General features: G+C 47.3%; 8 protein-coding genes across 8 annotated transcripts; 5 read left to right on the top strand and 3 right to left on the bottom strand.

The window, feature by feature from the left end:
• Positions 1-781: 781 nt before the first annotated feature.
• Positions 782-1,075, top strand: GGS25DRAFT_516933 (molybdopterin synthase small subunit CnxG; the record flags this gene model as incomplete). Its single annotated transcript, XM_049263298.1, has 2 exons — positions 782-900; positions 952-1,075. 2 exons carry the CDS (start codon positions 782-784, stop codon positions 1,073-1,075), a joined length of 243 nt encoding a protein of 80 aa, XP_049121416.1.
• A 53-nt stretch (positions 1,076-1,128) lies between these two features.
• On the bottom strand, positions 1,129-1,938 carry GGS25DRAFT_470259 (uncharacterized protein). The gene is made up of 2 exons (XM_049259224.1): positions 1,627-1,938; positions 1,129-1,539 (listed from the first exon to the last, which is right to left on the bottom strand). The coding sequence occupies exons 1-2, from the start codon at positions 1,738-1,740 to the stop codon at positions 1,306-1,308; spliced, it is 348 nt and encodes a 115-aa protein (XP_049121415.1). The 5' UTR covers positions 1,741-1,938; the 3' UTR covers positions 1,129-1,305.
• Positions 1,939-2,053: 115 nt separating this feature from the next.
• GGS25DRAFT_470255 (Mob1/phocein family protein) lies at positions 2,054-5,352 on the bottom strand. Its single transcript, XM_049259223.1, has 4 exons — positions 4,984-5,352; positions 3,392-3,747; positions 3,217-3,328; positions 2,054-3,161 (listed from the first exon to the last, which is right to left on the bottom strand). Exons 1-4 carry the CDS (start codon positions 5,004-5,006, stop codon positions 2,618-2,620), a joined length of 1,035 nt encoding a protein of 344 aa, XP_049121414.1. The 5' UTR covers positions 5,007-5,352; the 3' UTR covers positions 2,054-2,617.
• Positions 5,353-5,613: 261 nt separating this feature from the next.
• On the top strand, positions 5,614-7,581 carry GGS25DRAFT_470253 (Leo1-like protein-domain-containing protein). Its single transcript, XM_049259222.1, has 2 exons — positions 5,614-6,042; positions 6,103-7,581. The coding sequence occupies exons 1-2, from the start codon at positions 5,782-5,784 to the stop codon at positions 7,114-7,116; spliced, it is 1,275 nt and encodes a 424-aa protein (XP_049121413.1). The 5' UTR covers positions 5,614-5,781; the 3' UTR covers positions 7,117-7,581.
• A 538-nt stretch (positions 7,582-8,119) lies between these two features.
• Positions 8,120-10,146, top strand: GGS25DRAFT_516929 (uncharacterized protein; the record flags this gene model as incomplete). The annotated part of the gene is made up of 4 exons (XM_049263297.1): positions 8,120-8,191; positions 8,283-8,413; positions 8,494-9,304; positions 9,397-10,146. The coding sequence occupies 4 exons, from the start codon at positions 8,120-8,122 to the stop codon at positions 10,144-10,146; spliced, it is 1,764 nt and encodes a 587-aa protein (XP_049121412.1).
• Positions 10,147-15,556: 5,410 nt separating this feature from the next.
• GGS25DRAFT_470247 (uncharacterized protein) lies at positions 15,557-16,821 on the top strand. The gene has a single exon (XM_049259221.1). It carries the CDS (start codon positions 15,839-15,841, stop codon positions 16,676-16,678), a length of 840 nt encoding a protein of 279 aa, XP_049121411.1. The 5' UTR covers positions 15,557-15,838; the 3' UTR covers positions 16,679-16,821.
• Positions 16,822-17,230: 409 nt separating this feature from the next.
• GGS25DRAFT_470240 (uncharacterized protein) lies at positions 17,231-18,471 on the top strand. The gene has a single exon (XM_049259220.1). The coding sequence runs from the start codon at positions 17,813-17,815 to the stop codon at positions 18,176-18,178; it is 366 nt and encodes a 121-aa protein (XP_049121410.1). The 5' UTR covers positions 17,231-17,812; the 3' UTR covers positions 18,179-18,471.
• A 3,004-nt stretch (positions 18,472-21,475) lies between these two features.
• On the bottom strand, positions 21,476-24,138 carry GGS25DRAFT_32689 (ribosome biogenesis protein erb1). Its single transcript, XM_049257872.1, has 2 exons — positions 23,370-24,138; positions 21,476-23,309 (listed from the first exon to the last, which is right to left on the bottom strand). Exons 1-2 carry the CDS (start codon positions 24,048-24,050, stop codon positions 21,678-21,680), a joined length of 2,313 nt encoding a protein of 770 aa, XP_049121409.1. The 5' UTR covers positions 24,051-24,138; the 3' UTR covers positions 21,476-21,677.
• Between the last annotated feature and the right edge of the window lie 108 nt (positions 24,139-24,246).

Below are 24,246 nucleotides of genomic sequence, written 5' to 3'. Positions count from 1 at the left end.
GTTCTTTAGGAGGCTATAAAATTATGCGGAGTCGGATATTCACTGCTATCTTGCGACCACGGTCGAGCAGTAATGGATCATACAGCATCCGCGATCAAGATTCCTTTTGTTACGGGAGTCTATGGACTATGATGGGCATTCTGCATTGCGAATAAAGAACAATTCACACCCGGACCGTTACTTTTCGCGTGATACGATTTACCTCTGTATATTCCAAATATCTGATTCCTCAAGTGTACAACTTCTTTCTCAACTTCTTTCTAGAAGGACAAGGAATCGCGAAACAGCATTCATTTTTCATAGTGAAATGATTGGATGGGTCTACCTAGTACTGATACTATCACAGATTCATACTGCCATAGCATGTGGCTTAGTAATCTTTTCTTTTCATTACTAGCGCCTTTCTCTTTTAAAATTTTCCTACAAAAAAAAAGTTTCCCTTCTTCTTTTCCATCTTCCTTCAACCTTCAACATACCGAAAATATTTGGTTCAATGGTGATCACCGACAACTTGAGAAGACAATACTAAGTACTCTCATATTACAGTTGGTAAGTTAATTTCTTATTATTTGCCTTTGGCTCCCACACGTTGAAATGATGTACAAAAACAGCATGTATTATCTGACCATCAATGATGTTTCATTATCACCAAGATCTCTGACTCAACATCCATTCATACTCTCTTGTTGCAATATAAATGGAAGCGCAGTAGCTAACAAGCCACTACCAGATTTGAATTTCCCATCTGGTTCTACCTAGGTAGTCTTCGGTTCATGTGACAATGGGGGCAATCCCTAAACCACCAAAAGGCCATTTCAACATTCTATACTTCGCAAGTGCAAGCTCGTTTACCTCGAAAGAATTTGAGACACTTCCTGCGCCGCTTCCCCTTTGGAAGTTGTTCGACATATTAGATGAGAGGCACAGTGGTTTCAAAGACAAAATTCTTAGTTCCTGTCTCGTGACAGTCAACCTCGATTATGTCGATATTCCTGATGCCAACAACGAGTCTTCTACAGCCATGATTGAGGATGGTGACGAGGTCGCCATCATTCCTCCGGTCAGCTCTGGTTGAAAATTTTGCACGAATTAGATGATATATATGAGTTAATTGACAACTACATTTTTGCTATGACTGAATTGCCGGCTTCTGTAGTACCCTAAGATGGTAGTAAAGGCTCGCGCTCGCTGTTTCGTTCTTGAGCACTATCATTATTCTCTTCTCTCATCCTCGTGTGATCCCTTTGTCGCTGCCGCCCGTCATACCTCCATATCCTCCACCATCCAGCATTGTTCTTGTCCCTGCTATACATACCTCTTTAGCTTGTTGATTCCAAACACCACAATCGTAACAAGCAACACGAGGACAAGTGTAGACAATATCGATACGAGCGATGTCAGCGTCGTAATCGTCGATACCTGACACCCAAGCGGCCGCGTGCGCATCTCCCAGCGCTCCGCCCAGTGCGGACACGCATTGTCGTCCCATGCTGGCGCGAGGAAGGGCACTTTGTGGCGGTTGGGGACGCAGGTCCATGACTATGTGTGTGCGATATTTGATTTTTTTTGTCAGATTGCAATACCTAGAGCATAGCGGTAATCAATACATAATACATAATAACATACAAATGGACACCAACTGCAATCAGACTGCTGCCCGAGACAGCCCTTGCAGTGCTGGATCCTCCAGCACCGCTTCAGGTGGTCGTCGTCGTTGGCGGCGGCGGCGGTGAAATTCATTACCTATGTCACACTGTTGAAAATAGATTTAGGTATGTGGAAGTACATTTGGAATATACAGTAGATGTAAGAAATCTCTTACGACAAAAAATATTCTTGTTTCTGTTTCTGCTTCAACGTTAGTCAAGAGGGTAGGTAGGTACCTAGGTAGGCACCTTTCAATGTTCGGTTAGTTGGTCGATGCGGGGCATTCCAGAGCTGTGAACTCTGATGATCTCAGCTCATACATAGGTACGTATCCGGGGATGGCTGCTTTAGTGTATAGGTACATAGGTAGGTATGTATGTATGCATGTACTGTACTTTGTATTATCCTCGCAAAGTCACTCTCTCATTCAAAGACCACCGTTACGTTAATATAGACCTACCGGTGTATCACCAACTCGCTTGAAGAGGGTTTCTAAATATATAGATATAGATAGCAAGATCATTGGAAACGTTCATAGCTCGACTGATGATTTCGTCTTATTCTCCAGTGGTACACCATGGGATAGATCTACAGAATACGAAACTTGCGAGTTCAGTTTGACTTTGAATATCATAGGAAACCCCCGGCACGTCGTTTCATACGAACGCAGCCGATGAACTCATGCACACTTTGCCTCCCCTATGCATCATGACGGTTTTCCAAATATGATGAACGCCTTTCTTCGCCAGCTTCCGCCCCCGCCCCTGACTATGCTTTTTTCCATGATGCAAGTAACCGTATAAGATCCCGGGTTCTTCTTTCTCTTCATTGAAAAACTTGGTATCATGCTGGTTGGATATAATGATCTATATTCGAACTTGGACGTATACTTGGCCATATTCACTACGTGACCTTGATGAAAATTTTGATTTTTTTTTCATCGTCGTGATGTAGAGTGGCCAGGCGCTCTCTAAGCGACGTTCGCAAGTTGCAATAATCGATCACCAGCCTTGTGGTTCGCATATTCGTACGCTTTCGAGCCGGGCGGGAAGGTACCATTGCTCGCCCAAAGGTCAATCAGTGGCTGCATTGGTTCAAGCTCCTGCGGTCCGAGCATGTCCAGCGCACAGGCCGTCAACACAAAGTGGCTGAAGCAACTGTTCAGTTGCTTCTCGAGGTTTAGGTGGTAGAACGGATCGATAAAATGCGCCCAATACAGGTGAGCGTATACACGGAACATTTGTCGGAAGATCATCTGGCAAACTTCTACAAAGCTTTCTTGGAAACCGCTTCGACTACCAACCCATTCCTTCTCTCCAGGATTCGATAATTGCGAAAGTGGTGTGGTGGTAATAGCCGGGTTATGCGCAAACGAGACACCATTTGTGTCAGTGGGGAAGATTTCTGTGTCATCGATCTTTCCGGAAATCCAACGCTGCATCAATGTGATATACTCGTAAGCTGGCACCTCGACTGGCTCGCGCTTGTTGTTAAGCCACGTAAATGAGTGGTTCCTAGTTCGGGTTAGTGACACCAGTTCCCCGCCCGCCGTTGATTAGATGCACTTACGCCCCAGCCGACATTCGAGGACAAGTTTGAGGATTACAGATCGTGGTTCCGTCTTCTTCCTTCTCGTGGATTACTCGTACGAAATTCCACAGGTTGCGGTAATGTTCGACAACTAGAGTAGGTTAGATGGCTAGTGTCTAAGTAAGTATATGTGATCAGTCGCCATCAAACTCACCTTGGTGCGCAATCCATTCTCCTTGCTCGACGGTCTTAGGCCGCGCGCTCAAGGTCATGAAATTTCCCTTCACAATATGTTTCCCGTATTGCGCATTGAGCCATAGTGGTAGAGGCCGAGGCAAGTGGTAGGCATTGATGATGTCGTCACCACTAGCATTAGAGTCATCCATGCCTATATTATGAGCTAAAGATGGTGAGCTTGGAAGAGGAGGTATCTTTGGTGCAGAGTTTGAGGATTGCTGGTGGTGGCCTTGGGGAAAGTCGATGGGAGAGTGAGGATGGCTGCTGCTGGTTGAAACGGGGCTCTTATTCTGGCCTGGGACCTTGTTCGAAGTCCCTCTCAATCGAGCGTTTCTAGAGATAGGCGGTCAGCATTTATGTCTTTGTTGTGGGCTCCCCATGGAGTTGGTGAAAGTAGTGGAGAAGAACCAATCGAATCTTGTTGAGGCACTGGTCTATATAATTCGCTGGGGAAAGAAGCTGCTGTGACTACTGCTTTGTGTTCTCAGCCACCTATTATAAATGGGAAATCCAAACTGGTGATAGCGGCATCCATATAAGAGCACTTGCATATATTGAGCACTTGAGCACTTGAGCACTTGAGCACTTGAGCACTTGGAAACAATCCAACTCAGAATGCTAGGTAGGAGGTAGGTAGCTAAGGTGCCCAGGTGTTTGTTTCCGCCAAGAGACAATGCCTTGCCTTTTTGAGGCAGTAAGTAGTGACAACTCCAAGAAGCTTTGCCTTTCAGTGAGGTCAAGAAACGGAAGCGAAGAGAGCGAGCTTGTCGAGACTATGCGATGCTGCTGCCAAAAAAACAAGACAAAACAAAAACAGAAACAAAAATACAAATACTGACTTTACACAGGCCTTGTACTAGCCTCAAGTCTGTCTTGAAAAGACTTTATGGGTATGTAGGTCGGCAGGCAGGCAGTTACCCTTCTTGCTATTTTTATCTTTTGCCTCGGTTTCTTGCTACATATAGATGCTTTCCAGGACAATTGACTTCACTTGAAAGTCACGTCGTTGATTGTATCAGCCCCTATATGCTTATTTGTCTTGCCAGGTTCTTACGGCGAGGACAATGTAAGTCCACTTGTTCTCAGACATTCATGGATGCAGAGCATTGACCTGCAAGCTGAAGATCCAGAGCCACCCAAACAACCGTCCTTAACGGTAGTAAAGGTTAGGTATCATGAGGCTGATTTTGGCTGGGCTGAACATGTGCATGCTGCTGAGTAGCTAGCTAGGTAGGGTGTCTTTTCAAACAATATTCAAACAATATTCAAACAATATATGGAAATATATTACCCTGGCAAGCAGCTCAAGGCTGTAAGCCGTGTATTGTTGTGCAATCGTCATCCCTTAAACTTCAAGGTTGATTGCATCAATGATGCTTAATAGCCCATGCGAATCCATGCGAGTCAAATCATGGACAAGGGAATGGGGACATGCAAATTGGATGTGAACATATCCAGATGAAGAATGATTTAGGGAAAGGGGGCACTGGACTGGCTGGGCTGGCTGGGCCCATAGAAAGAAAGGAAGGCCAAAGATGGAAGTCAAGAAAAGGAAAGCAATCCACCTACATCCCAGAAAATAGGTTAGACATGATGGCTCTTAACAGGACCACTACGTTCGTTCGCTGGTTGGGTAGCGGTAGGACGGAAATATGACAGGGAAATATAAATCCAGGTCTTGCTTGTTATTTATTTCAAGTCAAGGTTATAAGGAATAGCAAAGCAATACTTTAACTCGTGCCTGCAAGAATGATGTCGCCAGTCGAGGTTAAGATGGAAGAAGAGTCGTCAAGACTTAATAGAGGAAAAGGGGGCAAAAGGGATGGGATGATATGATATGGATATGTGTGAGTTGTGAATTTATGAGTAAGTGAATTGGCTTTACGATGTGTGGAAGTTTCCCGCATTGACATTTTTTAATAAACTTCCAATTATTTTAACTGCCCAGGTCTTGTTTCAGGAGACGCTTAGTTTTAGACGCTTAACGCTAATCCCTTTTTAGTGCTGTTATCGCTATCTATTGGTAGCACTATTCTTATCGATAGGTCAAATACATAATAGCGTCGAAGCTAGCAAGCATTAGTTATGTAACTACTCGTCTACTACATACCTAGGTTAGGTAGGTAGTTAGTATTGTCTGCCAAGCCTCAGCCCTTATTCTCCTTCCCTTGTTCCCTTTCAAGCTTTCAACTTCGCGACTTTTTTTTTTTCAATTTCCAATCGCATCTTGTAAACGCGACTCTTCCTACCACACACACCTCCCAACCCCACTACAACCTTATTACTTGAGACTCGCTCAATTAATCAATTACACCAATTTCCAACTACTCACATCATCCGAACACATCAATTCCATCTCTTAACACAATGTCCGACTCCGAGAGTGGCGGTGATGATCTCTTTGGCGACGAGGCTGACCAGGTCCAATCTTCGGAACGAGCCCTTAGTGATCGCGATCTTGAATCGGACCAAGATGGTGGAGAGCAAGAACGTCATCGCAGTCGTGACGATGGTCGTGATGATAACAACGATGATGCCGACGATCAAGAGGTCAAAGTGAAGCGCATTATGGATGTTACAGTTCACCGACACAGGGTCCCAAGAACCTCTAAGGACGGTAATGGATTTGTATGTTTTCATCCTTTTCTAATCGTCTCCAGACGCGACTTAGAAGCTAACCAACTCTAGCTGCAATCGATGAAAGTGCCATCTTTCTTAAAATTCCAGGCTGAAGAATACAAGCCCGACACGTTTGAACCGACCGAATGGGATATTCAAAACGCACGCTCCCAAGCTCGCAAGAACGTAATTCGATTCCAACGAGATGCGGACACTGGCGAGCTTAAAAGCAACGCTGTGGTCTACAAATGGAGCGATGGATCCATGACGGTATCAGTCGGAAGTGAACACTACGAGATACAAAAGAAGAGCATGGCCCCAGCAGCCGATAAGCCACACTACGATGAAAGAAGCGATGCTCATTATTACGTTGCAGCACCCCACTTTGCCAACGAGTTATTTTTGACCGTAGGCCATATCTCTGAGCAATACTCGGTCAAGCTGCCTTCGAACCTAAAGGACGAGGCTATCATCAAATTCAACCGTGCCATGGAGGAGGCCGCACGCGCTAGAAGACAAGGAGCAGACAACATTATAACCACTACCAAGGACCCAGAGCTTCAAAAGAGAGAAGCCGAAGCGGCCGAGAAGGAACGCATGAAAGCCCAACGAAAACGAGATAATGCGGCTGCTCGTGTTGATGGGCGTGTCGGGGGTAGTAACTACAGGAGTGGCGGACTATCGATTGGGGATTTGGAGGGTGGACGAAGGGCTGGCGGTTCTCGTAAGAGAGGTGCGCCGGGTTCGTCCAAGGGCAAGCGACGTAAGCCCGAGTACGATTCGGATGATGATTTTGCATCAGGTGGCAACCGTCAAAACGAGTACGACCGCGAAGACGACTTCATTGCTCCTAGTGATGACGAGGATGGAGCAAGCGGAGGTGACGATGACGATGATGAAGATCTCTTGGATGACGAAGAGGAGCCAGCTCCTCGCAGGAAGCGACAGAAGACAGCTGACGCAGAGGACGCCGACGCAGACGCCGATGCAGATCTGGATGATGTGGATATGCCAGCCCCAGCTGCGGAGTCTTCTCACAGACGAAGACGCCACATTATCGACGAGGACGAAGATGACGAATAAAGGAAGCTTCTAAGGCTAGAAGCACAGATAATGGATATTCCACTGCTGGAACGGGCATCGAGAGTTTCTCGATCTGCTTACGCTATATTATTACTTAGGTACCCGACGCTAGTAGATACATAGGGATCCTAGGCTACCTAGGTCCTAGGTAGTATTCTAGCCTATTTCTAGGTATTATTGCAACCACAGCTACATACCAACACGGCGCGGGGCACTACTGTTACCTACTGCATATACTAATGTATGCAGTATGTAGGTACATGCACAGTAGTACATACCTATTAGTAGTATACCTACTACCTAGTACCTAGTAGTTACGGGTACTTGAGTTTGCATATATGGATGTAACATTAATGCACACATTGGATGTGCACTTATAAACTTAGGAACACCATCAAACGATAGCTCCTATAGCTAGCTGTTTCTTATTCAATCTCCAAGTGAAATTATAAACATTGAACTGAACAATTCAATCTCAAGTTACCTTGTGGTCTTGGATTACTATTGGTCATGGGATGGATACTATTTTCTATGGCTTCATTGTTGTATGTACGGTAATGTATCCGAATGCTTTAACTTGGAGAATCCCTGTAGGATCATACTAGGATGAAAGTTGTTAGTGGATAGGGTACCTACATAACTAATACTAACCTAGGTTAAGTTCAGTTCTCTTTCACATGCATCCATGGATAACTAGTAGCTCCGTTCTCCGATTCTAGACCCCTACCCCAAAGAATAATCCCCTAAAAGCATTCCAAGCTCGGCTGTAAGAATCCAAAAACTGGCGCGCTGATCACCCTCGCCCTCACTAATCTCAGACCTTAAGACGTTGTGTTCGTGGCGTCGCCCTGACACGACATGTCATGGCACGCCTTTTTCTTTTCTAGTTCTTACCTCTCTTGCCTTGATTTATATCTCCTATGCTGATGATCATATTATATCCCTCCTTCTATACTCTCCCCTCCAACGGTTTCAGCCGAGGTGCTCTAAGTTGAGAGAGAGAATGCAGGCGATTTTGAGAGTACCCGTCGCTGTGTTTTCCCTGCTGCTGGAAGTGTGTTTGTTCTGGTATAGAGTAAGTAAGCATATACAGAAATTGAATCTACGAAGGCATACGCACCCTAGGTATATCGGTATTCAGTATCTTACACCATCTCGTGCCATAGAAACTCTGGGGAAGATGGACGTCGAAAACTCCAATCGACGAATGGCTCAACGTGCTGCGCCATGCCGAGGTGTACGAAGACTGGGACCATGCGGCATTGCAGTTAGATAACCTCAAGGAGCTCAATCTCTGGTATGCCATTAGAGTACCCATCAAACAACTCGAAATGTAGACACATTGTAGCTGACAGGGACCGTATGCCCCCACTGTAGGCGCAACAATCCTGCCTCTCATTACTACGACTGGATGCTCATCAGCGACCGTCTCGACTCCATCGTAGAGGCTCGCGATAACAATGACCCGCAGTCTTTACTCGATCTCCTTCGCTCCGGCTTAGTGCGCAACCTCGGCAACATCACTTCTCCAAGGTTGTATAACCGCGCTTTCGCTGGAACCAAATATCTGATCGAAGAGTACATTGCGCAAGTGGCCGGGGCCATCGAGGACATCAACCACCGGGTTGCTACGCCGCTACATGACATGTACACTCACTCGTATACCCTCTCGACACAGCGGAAGCTTGACTTTCTACATGACTCGAGACAGGCATTCGGGCGAAGTACTCTTATACTGCAGGGCGGCGCTATGTTTGGGCTGTGCCATCTAGGGGTAGTGAAGGCGCTATTCTTGCGAGGTCTACTACCACGAATTATCACAGGAACGGCAACTGGAGCGCTCATCGCGAGTATAGTAGCTATCCATACAGAAGATGAGCTGCCGGGCGTGTTGAGAGGTGATGGAATCAATTTATCCGCCTTTAAGATTCACGGACAACAAGTGCATGATGAGCATAGTTGGGCACTCTTCGCTGGAACTAACTGGGCCACGTTGCTACGCAGAATCGTGAGGTTTTGGCGTGAAGGCTACTTTCTCGACGTGAAGGTTCTAGAAGAGTGTGTGAAGGCCAACGTGGGCAACCTAACGTTCGAGGAGGCATACAACAGGAGCAAGCGTGTCTTGAATATCACAGTGGCTTCGAAGGGGAACCCTGCATTGCTGAATTACATCACCGCCCCTAATGTGGTATGTCTGTATAACACAATTCCCCATCCAATGCTTATGCGTTTGAGCGCAGGCTCAATATGTAGAGTAGGCGTGCTAACTATATGTGCAAGCTAATCTGGACTGCGGCCCTAGCCTCCAACGCCTCCAGTCCCTCGTTCTATGGAACGACACAGACAACTATACTCTGCAAAGATGTAACGGGCCAGATCGTGCCTTGGACATCCGCCGATTCTTTCGATGTGCATACACACGCGTCAGATCAAAATCACAAGTCACCCTTATCACGCATTGCGCAGCTCTTCAACGTGAACCACTTCATCGTAAGCCAAGCCCGTCCCTATCTAATCCCATTCCTGGAATCCGATATGCACGGGCCCTCCCTCTTTACGGCCCGCTATAAGAGGGCTCAAATGACGGGTCACCTATTCCGCGTCGTCGGGCTAGAACTGCGACACCGCCTACGCCAACTTGACACCTTGGGCCTCTTACCCGTCACCGTTCGCCGATTCCTAGTAGATGAAGAGGTTCCGACTGGCGTTGGTGCTAGCGTAACACTCGTCCCCGAGGTCACGGCGCGCGACTTCGCGAGGCTTCTCGAAACTCCTACGAAAGAGACGCTCGACTACTGGATTCTACGTGGTGAGCGCAGTGTCTGGCCTGCCGTGGGAGCCCTTACGGTGCGTTGCGCCGTGGAGTACGAGATTGAGCGCGCGTATCAACACGCCCGCAGTCTCAAAGCCGGGGGGTTACGGCGGAAGTCTAGCGCTGATGGAGGAGCGGCGGTATTTCATCCGGGCCAAGCCGCAACAGGGCCATCACAGAATAGCAGGCCTTCCGCACAGAGCACCATCACAAATTAGAGATTTCATACCTTGCCCGCAACTACGGCGGAAGTGGATGAAGATGGAGATGGTCTGGAATGGGACAGGCCTGCGGATGGTGAAACCTATCCGAGTTGTCCCCCGAGCGACTGCGACTGGGCGGCCAGCATGGATACGAGGGCCAGAGTGAGAAGGAGAACCCGAAGAGCTCAGTCTGCTTGGGAACAGGGGTCGATAGCAGCTGCGCCAATTTCACATGCGCGACAGCGGCACAGGATGTCTATCCCACAAGGAAAGATGGCGGAGTATGGTGGTTAGCGCTTAGTTGCAGTACCTACCTACCTATCTACCTACCCTAGGTACCTACCTAACCTAAGGCTGGCAAAAGCTCGAAGGGGAAAGTACAATACGGTGTCAATGAGATAACTTACCATGCCTACCATACATGCCATACCTACATGTGTCAGGTACATATGAGCGGAGGGCGGGCGGAACTTTTTCTGTTAGCTGCCGGAGAAAGCCCTGTGCCAAGATAGCTCGAGCGCCGGTGTCTTGGATGGGCTTGGTTTGCGTTGCGTTGCGTCGCGGTGCGTTGAGATGATGCAGTGTGTGATTTTTTTCTATTTTATTTTTAATTATAGGTATGCTTATTACCTGCCTAGGTATCAAGCTTTGCAAGGGGACCGTTCGAACACCCCTAATAAGAACCTTAGCCAGCCAGCCAGCCAGCCAGTAATATAAAAGACGTGTGGTGGTGGTGGTGTTATTCTAATTATATACATACATGTACCTACTGTACCTATCTTATTGCCTGCCTACCTCCCTACTTACTTGCCTACTAGGTACCCACGTACATATGTACCTACTTAAGCTTATGACAAAGCAGTGGTGGTGGTATTCGTAGGACGCCCAAAAAAAAAAAGCAGCATTTTCCGAGACTAGGGGGGTTTGCGCTCGTTGGATGCTACGCTGTGATGTGATGCATAGAAAGAAAGAAAGAAAGAAAGGAACAAGGGCGGGTCAGGCTTGACCGGCCTTCGCGAAGCTTGCCGCTTTCTGTCTGTCTGTCTGTCTAGGTAGGGGGGAGGGTGGGAGCAGGCCGGCGCCGGCCATGATGGGGGGTGGTTTATTTGAACACATACATAGGTAACTACCTACATGTGTCATGTCTTCTTGGTAGTTAACTATTAGGTAGGTAGGCATCTATTCATGTGCGTGTGTAGTCGGTTTGCTTTCGTTGCTACCTAACCATGTAGTGTAGTAGTGTGGCTAGGGGGTACATCTGGAGGTGCGTAGTGTATGTTTATTCTTAATGTCCGAAATGAATATCTGCAGTAGGTAGGTAGGTTTGAGGCTTGACCGTGTTAAGCTGCATCTTGGCTACCATTGTACTGTGTTTTTTCTATCCGTGTATGCATGTATGTATATGATAATAAGTAGGTTATATATGTAGGTATCTACTACATCCCTAGTATCGATGCATACTTACATAGGTACCTATGTAGTAGGTCTATATGGTAGTACAAACCTGCCTCGGTGCGAGGTACGTGCAATGCAATAGGAAGATGCTATGTTATATTAATAGGGTAAGATAAGGTTGGCAGATATATCTGTAGGGCCAGATATGTACTAGGTATCTTAGTTGCCTAAGCATGCGAAATGGTCAGACAATGTGTGACGGACGATGTGTGGGTGGGCTGTAGAAGGAGGATCAGAGAATGGGGGAAGGGGGATTAGGGAAGAAGAGAGAGGCCCTGATGTGAGAGCACTGAGCAGAGCCTCATGCTTCACCTAGGTACCTAACCTACATATGTAGCTATAAAGCGGTGTGGGCGAGGGTTGTGAACTTCTTTAGGGTGACTTGGTACTAGGTAGTTAAGGGCTCTGACTGGTAGTTACACTAAAGGTAGGTTTGGTTTGTGTCTTCATCCGCCATTGGTTGACTACTATGTATGTAAATGCATGTCTAAGTTACCTACATGTATTTCGTGCAATTGGACTGGGGTGCGTGGAAGGATGGGTGGTGCCGGATGCAAAGGGATTGGCAGTAGATGAATAGGGTAATAGGTAGTTAAAAAGACGACTGGCCCGGACTGGGTACTGAAGATGTCGAATGTCTGCAGCGAACTCTACAGCGAACAAGTAACTAATTACTACTTAGTAGTATGGTAAGGGTACCTCTGTTCTTACCCCTGGTCCCCTGTCATGCAAGCTGTTTATGTAGGTGCTAGGTTAGCTATGTACGTCGTAGGTCGTGAGGAAGTTGATGATCCCTAGGTCATGGGCCATGACAGGGTGATTGGTGATTGCTAGGTATCCTTGCACGAAATAGCTTCCCAGAAGCGTTCCACAGAGCTTCTAGAAATTATTGGCGAGATACTAAGTTCCTTAGCGGGTGGATGTACTTGTACATGTCCTACATAAGGCTGGCGGTTCAGAAGCACGTTTCGCCACTGAGTATTTCGACAGGTCTTTACAATAAATTAAGGTAACTTGCATGCATACCTTAATTATTGTACATACTACATACCTACCTACATCTAAAGAAGGTCCTACGCTAAGACACGATAGGACGATAGCCCTACATAGTACATACTACTACTAGTAGTATGTTGCTACCTAGCAGAAGACTTCTTTCAGCAAAACGAACTAGCACGGGAGTGAGCGACCAAGTCGGCCAGTATCGTATCTCCAATGGAACGCTACTTTATCACCGATGCTTTCTACCTATCTGTCCTATCAGATTCAAAACATGGGAACCTTGAAGATTTGTGTATGATGCTAAGGACTTGGCTTCACCGTTTCTTCCTTTGAACAGCAACTGGCTTTCTTCATAGTCGTCAAGTTTTGACGTTTCAAGTATATGTAGCCATGACCTAAATAGGCCACGCAGGACTACGCGGGGCTCGACTTTTGCCTCTTCTCTTTTCTCTTTTTCCCTTTGGAGGGGTTTTCTTCTTTTTCTTTTTTTTCTTAGAGTTGTCAATTGTTAGGTACAAGGTATGTATTCCGTAGCCTGTTACAGCGTAGATCAAAGCACGACGATTGAGCGGTTGAATTACGCCACAATGGATACAGCGCGCTTAAAGTGCACAGGCTTTACGCGTACATAGTACGACCTGAAGCAAGTCCCCGTCGGGTCGCGGAAGTTTCAATGACAAAAGTGGAATGTCCAGGTCGGGGGCCAGGCCGAATGAGCAATATCGGGGGAACGTGGAGATGTACATACCGCCGGGTTACAAATTAGCAACTTAGCACACTTGCCTCGTAACTTGCCTCGTAGCGCGTAGTCGGCTAGTTAGATGTATCATAGACACGTAAGTGGCATATATTCAACCAGGAATTACATGTAATTAGAAGCGGTGTGGATATGGAGGTGAAGAGACGGTGCAACTATCATCTGGGAGCTCGGTTGGTGATTCTCCAATACAATAGACCGTCCTGGCGCGCTGTGCTTGTGACCTCGGTATCTCAAGTAGCTTAGATAGGTACCTTAGTAGGGTTGATCCAGGCCAGCCACGAATAGCCACCGAGCAAAGACTGACAAGATTGTTACGGAATCTTGTCTTAGGAGACTTCGTTTTGCGTCGTACTGTCAATCCTGTCGTCGACTCGTCGCTAATATTAGCTCTGGTTATATCACGATTCACGAGTCTCAGCTTTCAAGTTTCGCGGAGATCCTGACACCCTAACAGACTTGGACTGTGGCTTGGAGCTAGCGATGGGGAGATACGTGTTCAGTGGTTGTACGCGCCTACATTGCCCTACATTGCCCTAGGTTACATAGTTATGTAGTCCCTAGGTTAGATTAGTAGACAGTACAAGTACCACATCGGGCTTTTCATCCTCTTAGCTCCTTCGCGATACATACATTGTAGGTCCTAGAGATCTCCGATTGACCAGGTTTCTTACACAACTCTTAACAAAGTCACCTAACCTACATTAGATATATGCCGTATCTTATTCCCATCTTGACTTCGAATCTACACTACATACCTCCTTCGTATAACAGTATAATGCCTAGTAACTAGATTCTATATACATACCTACTCTACTAACCTAGACAGACAGCGATCATAACACCGTGCTGCAGCAGATACATGAGGGAAAAGGAAAGCAGCTGATTTAATCGTAGGGGTTTTTGATGCATATGTTAGACACTATTCGTAACCTAGGACCGAATGTCGAGTCTGGAAATGGCTGATTACCTACCCTAAGTAGTACATATGCCAGGTTAGATGGCATGCATATGGATGTATTGTACAATACTACAATAGTATGACTAGGTAGTAGGCAGTACTAATATAACTACCTACATGTACGCAGTAGTTACTAGGTACAATACAATACATACATCTAGTTATACATGGATCAACTACGATCGTCGGATACCCTGCCTGTCCATGGGCCATCAAAACCGTTGTGGACTAGGAACACCCTGGTATGAGGTTGTAATCCGTACATGTAGCGTCGGTAACTCCATCCATACCTAAGTACTAAGTAGAGATACTATGCCGTACGACATGCCATAGCTTCAATGACGGGGATGAAAAAAAGGTTTCTCATCTGATCGTTGGTGCAGGAAGCCAAATGGGAGCACATGGGTACTTACATACAGGATACTGCATTGCATAATTTGCATTGCATTGTATTGTATTGTATTGTATTGTATTGTATTGTACAGCTCAAGAAAAGTGAGGCAGTCCATGCCGCTAGTGTAGAGGTTCAGCGCAACTGGCTTCTTGCTCTTATTTTAATACATCTTCGGATTACATGGTTGGATTACACCTCCGGATTACATGGTCGGATTACACCTCCGGATTACATATATACAATATATATAGCTATGTAACATTGAATACAATGATATTATATACATACATACATGCAGCAAAAACAGGTACGACATGTCCCCAAACCATCCATGATAACTACATATCCATATGTATTTAGACCCATATCCAAAGTTTCCAAACAGTACCTAATGAATTATGATGCACCATCTATGATCTACTTTGCAATTGGGCTCAAAAAACTTTGCAACTGCAGACGAACGAGAACAGCATATAACCTAGCAGCATATAACCTAGCAGCATATAACCTAGCAGCATATAACCTAGCAGGATCGCTGCTACAGAATAACTTCTTTCGTCACTGCTTTCTCTTTTTCTTCCCCCTCTTCCCAATGCTATAGCACATATATATTATGTGACTTCCAACCCCATAAAGAAGCTCCGAAGCAAAGCTGAATATTCTGAATATTCACATTCACATTCACATTCATCTACTGTTCTTCAGTTGACCAGCTTCTACCGACTTTATACTTGCAAATGAAAATAAAATAAAACAAACAAACAAAAACATAACCAGCTACCTTATTATTTTTATCTCTATCTCTATCTCTATCCCCATCTCTATCCCCATCTCTATCCCCATCTCTATCCCCATCTCTATCCCCATCTCTATCCCCATCGGCAGTGTACAAGAGTGGCGTCTTGTTGGCGTGCCTTCTCCATTGCTTTCCCCTAAGCCATACAAGAGCCTGCCGTCAACCGGAACAGTTCGTGACACCACGTACATTTGTTCTGGATAGTGAGGCGCTCTCGCAGCACTACTACGCCGAGCCCTGAAGCATTTATTCGACTTTGCCTGATCTTTTATTCGTCATATCTTTCTTCTCTTTCATCTCATTTAATCATCAATTTTTATCACATATCGCTTTTCACACAATATGCCTCCTCAAGACCCAGCGCCCCCATACACCGTCTCCGTCGAAGGAAACTCCGAGTCTAGCCGAGAGAATGCTGAAGTAAGTGATTCCGGCTTTTACACCGATAATTTCACCCACGATCGCCCACCGTATCTAAACCACGACAACATCTCCTCTTTGCAACCTTACGGCTCTCTCACTCAGTATATGGAGCGGCCCCGCAGCGTCGAATACCCCGACCCTTTTGAGCTCGATGCCTACCTCAACGCCAGGCACGTGACTACCACCGGTGCGCACTACGCTCACCGGCGCTACACGCCCTCGTCCACGACCAACAGCACGGTCAGGGGACGGGACCCTTACACCCAACGACCTGAACTCTCATACGTACTAAGTTATGACAACTACTACAATAACGCCACGGCCGCGGAGCAACACATGCCGCAGCTGACGGAGCAGAACATCGCGCACGTCAACTCGACAGCGCCCTACGACGGCAACATCCACAACTGGCTGCCTGGGGCGGGGGGTCGGACTTACCAGAACCAGTACCAGCCCTACAACCCCTACCACTCCGGCGAGAACAGCCACCACTACTACCACGACGACAATTGGAGCACACGGAACCAAGTGCTAGCAGCAGCGGCGGCAACGGGTAGCAGCCGCGCCGCGCTCTCGACTAGCCTGTCGTCGTCGTCGTCATGGTCCATGGTTCCCCCATCCCAGGACGAGCAGCGTACCGCGGAGCTCCTCCGCGATGTGGGCCACTGGTCCGACATCCCCGCTGATCCTAATACCACGCTGGCGAGCCTGCGGGATGAGGATATGTGGGGCACTGGGGCCTTTGATCCGGGACAATGATGAGGACGTGCGTGATACTTTGATGTATGATGCGAGACAAGGATGAGATGAGGGTGATGGATGATGTAGCCCGGTAAACCGGCAGGAACTGCCGAGTAGGAATAAAGGGGGAGGGGGGGTGTAAACAAGACTTATACCGGCGCGGTGGCGTTCTTTGGGTAGACACATACCTAGGTACCTAGGTAACTCGACACGAAAAAAATGGGGCTGTCATTGGCCTATAGGCGGGCGTATGGGAAAACATAAGGGAGGCTACGTTGCGACGATATTATTATTGGCCATTTTTCTCCTTTTTGGCTCGGGTCTGGGCCTCGTTTGGGTTGGGGTTGGTTAGCCTTGCTTGCTTTGCGTCCGCGTTGGAATCATCTTATCCAATAAGCGAGAGATCTGTTCAGCGGCATATATGGGTAGGGCGATCTGATTTTTTGGAAAGTTTATTTGTGTACATAGTTATATTTTTCATAGCTTTTCATAATGTTTGTAGACATGATGGGGTGTATGGATATCGGTTAATGTTGCAGGTGTCTGAGGCACCATAGGCTTCACTGGAGCTATAGGTATGGCCCATATGGCCATATATGGGCACTCCGCCATAATAGTTAGGAATAAACTAAGCTTTCTTCCTTCCATCTTCCTTCATCTTAGTTGCAGTTGTGCTGCAACAGTTAATAATTAGGGGGTGGTGTTGGAGGTGCGGCAGCTATTCTTTTGGAGGCGTTAATATAAAATGTATATTTGCATCGTTTTGATTAGTGAGGCATGATGATCGATGGAAGTGCATTTTCTTTCCCCTGCTTGTTCCCAAGTGAGAGAGAAAGCTCGATCCCTCGCGATGCTGTTGCCTGCTCATGGCTTGGCTTATTGATTTAGAACCCAAGGCGAATGATAATCTTCCTGCCCAACGATCGAGGAATGCCTACCTATGTAAGCATACCTAGAAAAGGGATGGGTGGAGAGAAAAGGTACCTCGAAGGAGGTTGCGATCAAGTCCTGCCAAACGCTTTTGGCCCGTTCTGGGCCCAAGCCCCCTAGGTTAGGTATGTAGATGCAAGCTTCACCCATCCCATCATCGCGCTTTATACACTCGGGAACCACTGTCGCGGTTCGCCGAGCCATTTCATCACACCGCGCCACATGATAAACGCCCCCTTTTACCTTCTTCTTCTTCTTCTTCTTCGTGACCTTGGCCCTATCTTGGTAATCGTGCCCAACCTAGGTATGATTATCTGTTTCTTCACTGTGCCGTTGCATCCTCACCTTACAAACACACAAACAAACAAGGTACCCCATATCGCAGCCCAATTACGGGCCATGCAGGTAGGTAGGGTGACAGATGTCTTCAATGTGTTCTCTCTCCCCTTTTTTCTATCCAGGTATCCAACAATTTTGCTGGCCTGCCTAGGTATTGTACAATACATACCTGGTTGTGCCTGTGTATGTACGGCAGTGACACATCATCCCCGGGGGCTACATGCATCATGTAGTACCTACTGCACGTGATTTTGGGTCCGCCTGCATATCGTTAACACCCAGGTTGTCGGGTCCGTTCGTTTTGTTTTTCTTTGCTCGTCGCATGGCAGCCAGTACTTTCACCGAGAAAGTAAGACTTTTTTTTTTTTTTTTTTTTCCTTCTCTCTTCACTCCTCTCAATGGCCATCAAGATGAAAGGTAAACGAGCGATACACGCACACGCACCCGAGTTCCACTTGCAAAAAAGGGGGGAGGGGGGGTGGAAATAGAAAAACGGGAAAAGGAAAACGAGGGGCAAAAGGGGACCAAAAAAACATCACGTAGTCCAGCCTGGCAGCAATGGGAATAAGCAATTGAAGAATATACTAGGGTTCTGGTAGGTAGGTGGTGTAGGCAGCGTCTGAATCCTTCCACTCTCCAAATGCAAATCGTGAATCCTACGACAGACAAGCCCGTAGGTATGTACCGAGTCTTGGTCAGCCAAGTGATGCTGAGCATACATACCTATGCGTCTGTCTACATAGGTACCTTACCTACCTACCTTATACGGGAAATACATTGGTATAGCTCGCTCGGTCCGAGGTACCGTAGGATGCAAAAAGATTTCCGGTCTAATCGAAGACTGAGAATGACTTAATCGTGCCCAAAAAGAAAGAAAGCCTGGCCCCCCAGATGCCGCAGTTCCGTTCCAGAAAAATGGCATGCCCGGTTCCGATGCCCCATCTGCTCCGGCCGTGTGATAGCTCGTATTTTTGCGGTCCATTATGTATCTTCGATTTGTCGATTGGGTAGATATTCTGGGCTTAGGTATCCGTAGGTAGGTGCAGTTTTCTCATTATCCGACCCCACCCCCTTTTTTCTTCGTCTATGGTTAATTTCTCTCTCCTTTTCCAAAATAAATGTTGTAGATGATGCTGCTAGCCCCATTGGGCTAACCTAGCTTTGTATGGGCTGCCTTGTGCTGGCACTGCGCCGACATAGCTAACCTAGGAGTAAAGCAAGCTTTCTTCTTTCTATTTTACCGCTTCTTGGTTGGTGCTTGATAGCAACAATAAATCTTTTGCGGCATGAGGCATTGGAGGGGGGCTGAGAATCTGAAGCTCGACGATTCTGGACCTATCGTTTTCAATCGCCTAAGGTGTACATCCCTAATTGAGGTAGGTTTTAGGGGTAGGTGCCTAGGCAGTTAGAGGTGGGTATTGATTACTGTATAGCTCGGGCTATAGAGAAGTCCAATGAAGCTGATCAGCCTCACATCTTGTAGGTAGATAGGTAGTTACGCCCCTGTTCGTCTCTCCTGCTGCCGTTCCCGTCAGCCCTGTTGCTGGGGTTGGAGGATCGCCAACCGTTTGAACGTACCTGATACATAACATACCTGGGTACCTAGGTATGTACCTACTTAGGAAATAAATAGCCCAGTAATTAAGTAAAATATAGCATGTATGCAATGCATGCATGACATATGTCAGTAGGCGCTGATCATGCATGTATGTAGGTATGGGTAGGTACACTAAATGTGTAAATAGGTACCTAGGTAGGTAGGCATGCATGTCAAGCGAACGCTCTGCCTCTGGAGGACGAACGATATCGCGCTGTCGATCCGTGCCTTGACCACACCCACACCCACAGCCCACCATCACCCCCACTTCTTCATCTCGCCCTTTGAACTTTGATCGTGGGGTAGGTAGTTACGTGTTGTCAGTTTTCCCCGATGTGCTAAGGCCAATGTCGATCGTTCTGTTTTGCAAGCATTGCTGGAAGAGTGGGAGACAAGTGGTGGTGGGTGGGCTGGTTTTCGCGGGGCAATGTGTGTATGCGTTTCCCTTCGTCCCGACATATGCATCTTCACCGACGCCTGGAAACAAGGCATCTCGAAGCCGGACACACCTCCCCCCTTTTGGGTTCACCCCCCTTTTTTTTTCTTTTGCCTATAGAACACCTAGCGCACAGCCGCCTGACTTTGCATATTCATTGGGTATAAATGAACGAGGACGCAAGGCCCTTTTGTTCCTTGTTGAATAAGTAGTTACGCGAATGAACGTGTGAACTTGATTGCTTGCTCTCGCTGCGTTATCATAGTCGTTGGATAGGTACATACTACTACCTCCGTACACAGATCGGCAGGCGGGCTGATAATTAGAGACGTGTTCGTCGTTTTCTGGCCGGAGTACCGGCTTGGTTGTCGATGACGAGGGCGGATGTATCGTAGGAAATTACACTTTGGCAACCGAGAAACCGCGTCTACCTGGATCTGCCTTTTCCTTTCCTCACCTCGCGTGTGGGAGAAGAGGCTATCCGATCGTCTTGTGTATCTTGAGTAGGTACCCAAGCTAGGACTTTGGGTAGCCAGCCGTATCGTACCTGAGGCCCAAGCTTCTCTATTGCTTCGATTCCAACAGGACGGAAGGTTCCTTGTCGTACAAGATGCACGCATCGCATGTTGATCGAGCGAGTACTCTCATCATCGCTTGTCCCTCTCTCTTTCTCCCCTCTCGCCCGCTCTATCTGCTGCCTGGACGCACGTCTGCTCATCACCGTAACCCTCGGATCACCCGTATCGATCGGCGACGTCAAGGATAACCCCGGAAACAATTCCACCCATTGACCAAGCGGAACCACGGGGAAGCTCGGGCGTAGGTGGTATTGAAGCCTCGCAAGGCTTTGCAGGATCAAGCTTATAGCATTATTTATCGTCGTTTACTCCTTTCTTCTTTCCCCTAATTGGTTCCTCGTCGGACGACATTCGAATCCCCATATCCACCCGAGAGATTACGGTGCTGTATTTCGTAATGGAAATGATGTGGAAGGATGACGATAATGCAAGATCTGAGTTATGTTGGTAGGCTACGAGGTGTAGGAATGTTTGCTCGAGTCCGTACCCCTCCTACTAGCCGAGCAGCCCGTGCTTAGGATTAAGGGGGTGATGATTGTGCGGATGCAGTTACTGGGCAAGCGAGAAAAAGTAAATTGGTAGATTTGGACACGATGACGGCTACACGAGGGTAGGTGGGAATGGTAATAGTATCTTGGGCAGAGATGCTTTGGGCAGTAATGAGGGATCGCTGAGTGATGCCCCAACAAGTCTGTACACATTATGGGCCGCCTAGTACGATTGACATTAGCCATTCAGGACGCTGAAAGAGGCCTGCAGAAGGCCTCAGCGAATGACCGGCCGAGGGATTACAGGAAGAGAACAAAGATTGATATTGATTGGATGCTCGCGGTGAAGCATGAATTTGGCTTCGGACAACGGGTCTGGTGGAGTCAGGGGCTGAACCTCGATTGGATGAACGGAATGTGATCATATAACTAATATAACCAACCACCAGGGGAAACAAGGAAGAAGGAAAGCGGCCAGCGGGGAGAGACAAGAACACAGAAAGATGTGAACTATTATGTACCGACTTGAAGTAGGTAAATCTCCCTTTGACGCCATCGCTATATGAATTTTTACAAAGTAAGTATCGTGAACCCTATTCGGAGGACACTGAGCATCCTAAACTATTATTTTTTCATTAACCCGACCTGATCATGTCCATAATCTACAAGTCCCATCTGCTCCGGCACTAACACACCAAGGATGATGGGGATGCCAGTCGATGTCCGTCACACCAAGCCTATTAACTACCTTATGACCCTTGAGCATTTTTACAGGAACAATAGTTGGTCCTTCCATTAGGTCGCTCACAACCTTGCTGTGGAAGATTTGCAGAGTCCCGTCGTCGCTACAATCAGCGAACAATGGGAAGCTACGGTGAAACTTCACAGCTCTGATAGCTTGAGGGTGGAACCGCATCGTCTTGTACGGCCGGTTTGACATCTCAAGATCGTGCCAGAGCAAACGGCGATCATATGATCCAACAACCAAATTGTCACCAGCAGGATGTATGTCAAATGAGGAGATCCAACGCGCCCCGGGTTGGATGTTTTTGACCAGCTCTTGCTTTTGAAGATCGTAACAGCGAATAGATCGTTGGGTAGCCACAAAGAAAAGTGGTCGCGATGGGTGAAATGCTGCCGTCTGTGCCAATCCAGCTAGCTTTCGGAATGGAATCTGGGTGAGATGCTTGGATAGAGTGTGAATGGCGACCGAGCTTCGTTGTCCACTGGGGGATACAGTGCAGAAAAAGTCCCCTCGTCGGTGCCAGCTGATGGTTTTCACCGGTGAACGAACTGTGATCTTTAGCAAGACCCCCTCGTCTTCGAGGCGCGCTCCTGGTCGTGACCATTTTGCAGGCGGGTCTTTTCTTGCACCATTGGCTGTCATGAGTTGCTTGGCGTTGGCGGCATAACCAAACCCTGCGTCTAGTATATCTCGGCTAGCCTGTTCCAGTGCTGGGTTCCAGTACGATGGGACCATAAGGAAAATATCCTCGCTCACAGCCGCTGAGAGGATATGCGCTTCCGGGCCGGGTCGCCATCTTACCATATCGACTGGATCCTCATTGCTAAGCTTGACTTTCCATCGTTCTTTACCGTCAGTCAGGCTCCACACTCTTACTGTGCCATCATCACCACCACTTGCTAACCATTCACCCGTCGGATCAACCGAAACTGATCGCACTCTACCCTCATGGCCGGCGAATTCTATCGATGCGATAGTTGGGAAAGGCCGTAATTCCTCGGGGCGGGGAAGTTTCGGGAGCAATGAATTCGGATCGATGTTGAGCCTATTCTTCCGTATTCGTGGCGCAAGATAAAGATCAAGGCATCGCTCAAAACGCTCATTGATAAAGCGTTCATACGCAGGGGCTCTTCGCAGCGAACCGTATCTTTGGGGCAAGTATTCCTTTTCTCGCTCTTCAGGATCCATCTCTTCCCAGGCCTTCCTTTCCTCCTCTGTAGGGAGATACTCTGGAGGTGGGTTGTAGCTTAGATCATAACCAGGAGGAGCAAGTTTAGGCGCTGGGATGTGCATTACGTTTGGCGGTCGAGGTACCTCGTCAGCCCATAAGTCATAATGCACTTCCTCCTCCTCTTCTAGTTCCCTCTCCCTCTCCTCTGGAGGCTTGTAAGGTAATATTCGGCCTTCCTGAATGGCCTTGACTAGTTTCATTATTCGCTTAGCTTCGTGCTTCGAAGGTAAGAAACGTCGCTTCGGCTCTGGCGCAGAGCTCAATGGCATTATCTCCTCGAAACTAGTGAACCACTCGACAGTATCCTGTGTAGAAATTGAGTTAGAAAAAAATCGCATCATATGTGAGCTATGGCTGGCACTCACCGGATATGGATCATATCCTTCCTCAGGGACCTCATTCATCTGGACTCGTCGTAGCAACTCCAACTCGTCCTGACTCAGCTTCAATGGCTTGCCAGTCGCAGGGTCAGTAAGACCAGTCCATCCCTTTGGCACTTCGATACTATCCAATAGCGCATCTAGCGCCTCGCCTGTGGCAGGGCGCATGATCTTCTTTCCGTTGATGTCATATCCTATGTGAGGGTATGAATCGTAGAAAGAGAGAGGTATGTCACCAATGGTGTTGACAGGTCCTTGGGCGTCTGAGTCGTCCGAGTCGTATACGGGGTCAATGTCATCGTATACATATCTCGTTCCTCCATTGGCATCGGTCTCGATCTTGTAATGGGGACCAGTGTCTTCTTGGTTGGGTTCAACTCCATTTTTTAACGTTGACTGGTTCTTTTCTATGCTCTCGTCATCAGTTGGTATGTCGTCGCTGTTTATTTCGTCTTCGTCCCCTGAACCTAGTGAAGTTCCTTCTACATCATCGTCACCATCAGTTTCCTCATCTACTTCGGAGTCTTCTTCCTCTTCATCGGATTCGCCGTCTAGCACCCCCTCCAGAAGACCGTTTCCGAACTCATCATCGGATTGAGGTTCTTGTATATTATTGACCTCAACCAAGGAAGCTTTGCGCTTCAGGCTGGATCTGGTGGAAACCATTTGCACGAATTGTGAAATTCTGCGCTGCAAGATCTTGAAAGGGTTGAAGATGTTTTCTCTTAGAAAAAAAGAAAAAAAGAAAAAAAAAGCCAATCGACGGTTAGAAAAAGTTGGACCCAAACTTTTTTTTTGAACGGTGGGGCTTTCTGCCACGACTAAAATAGCTTACCGCCTTCCAAATTGGTATTTTAGAGTT

This window comes from Hypoxylon fragiforme, assembly GCF_022984875.1.
Source record: "Hypoxylon fragiforme strain CBS 206.31 chromosome Unknown GGS25scaffold_1, whole genome shotgun sequence".
In the NCBI taxonomy this organism is placed as follows: domain Eukaryota; kingdom Fungi; phylum Ascomycota; class Sordariomycetes; order Xylariales; family Hypoxylaceae; genus Hypoxylon; species Hypoxylon fragiforme.
This window is presented reverse-complemented; position numbering and strand designations above follow the sequence as displayed.

Bases quoted from the DNA above. Each gene is read 5' to 3' on its own strand.
- GGS25DRAFT_470259 (XM_049259224.1), bottom strand. From the start codon at position 1,740: ATGAATTTCACCGCCGCCGCCGCCAACGACGACGACCACCTGAAGCGG. The intron at 1,540-1,626 runs GTATGTTATTAT...GCACACACATAG, and splicing joins ATTGCAGTTGGTGTCCATTT to TCATGGACCTGCGTCCCCAA.
- GGS25DRAFT_470255 (XM_049259223.1), bottom strand. From the start codon at position 5,006: ATGTCTAACCTATTTTCTGGGAT. The intron at 3,329-3,391 runs GTGAGTTTGATG...AACCTACTCTAG, and splicing joins AGAATGGATTGCGCACCAAG to TTGTCGAACATTACCGCAAC. The intron at 3,162-3,216 runs GTAAGTGCATCT...AACCCGAACTAG, and splicing joins CCTCGAATGTCGGCTGGGGC to GAACCACTCATTTACGTGGC.
- GGS25DRAFT_470253 (XM_049259222.1), top strand. From the start codon at position 5,782: ATGTCCGACTCCGAGAGTGGCGGTGATGATCTCTTTGGCGACGAGGCT. The intron at 6,043-6,102 runs GTATGTTTTCAT...AACCAACTCTAG, and splicing joins CTAAGGACGGTAATGGATTT to CTGCAATCGATGAAAGTGCC.
- GGS25DRAFT_470247 (XM_049259221.1), top strand. From the start codon at position 15,839: ATGCCTCCTCAAGACCCAGCGCCCCCATACACCGTCTCCGTCGAAGGA.
- GGS25DRAFT_470240 (XM_049259220.1), top strand. From the start codon at position 17,813: ATGATAAACGCCCCCTTTTACCTTCTTCTTCTTCTTCTTCTTCGTGAC.
- GGS25DRAFT_32689 (XM_049257872.1), bottom strand. From the start codon at position 24,050: ATGGTTTCCACCAGATCCAGCCTGAAGCGCAAAGCTTCCTTGGTTGAG. The intron at 23,310-23,369 runs GTGAGTGCCAGC...ATTTCTACACAG, and splicing joins AAGGATATGATCCATATCCG to GATACTGTCGAGTGGTTCAC.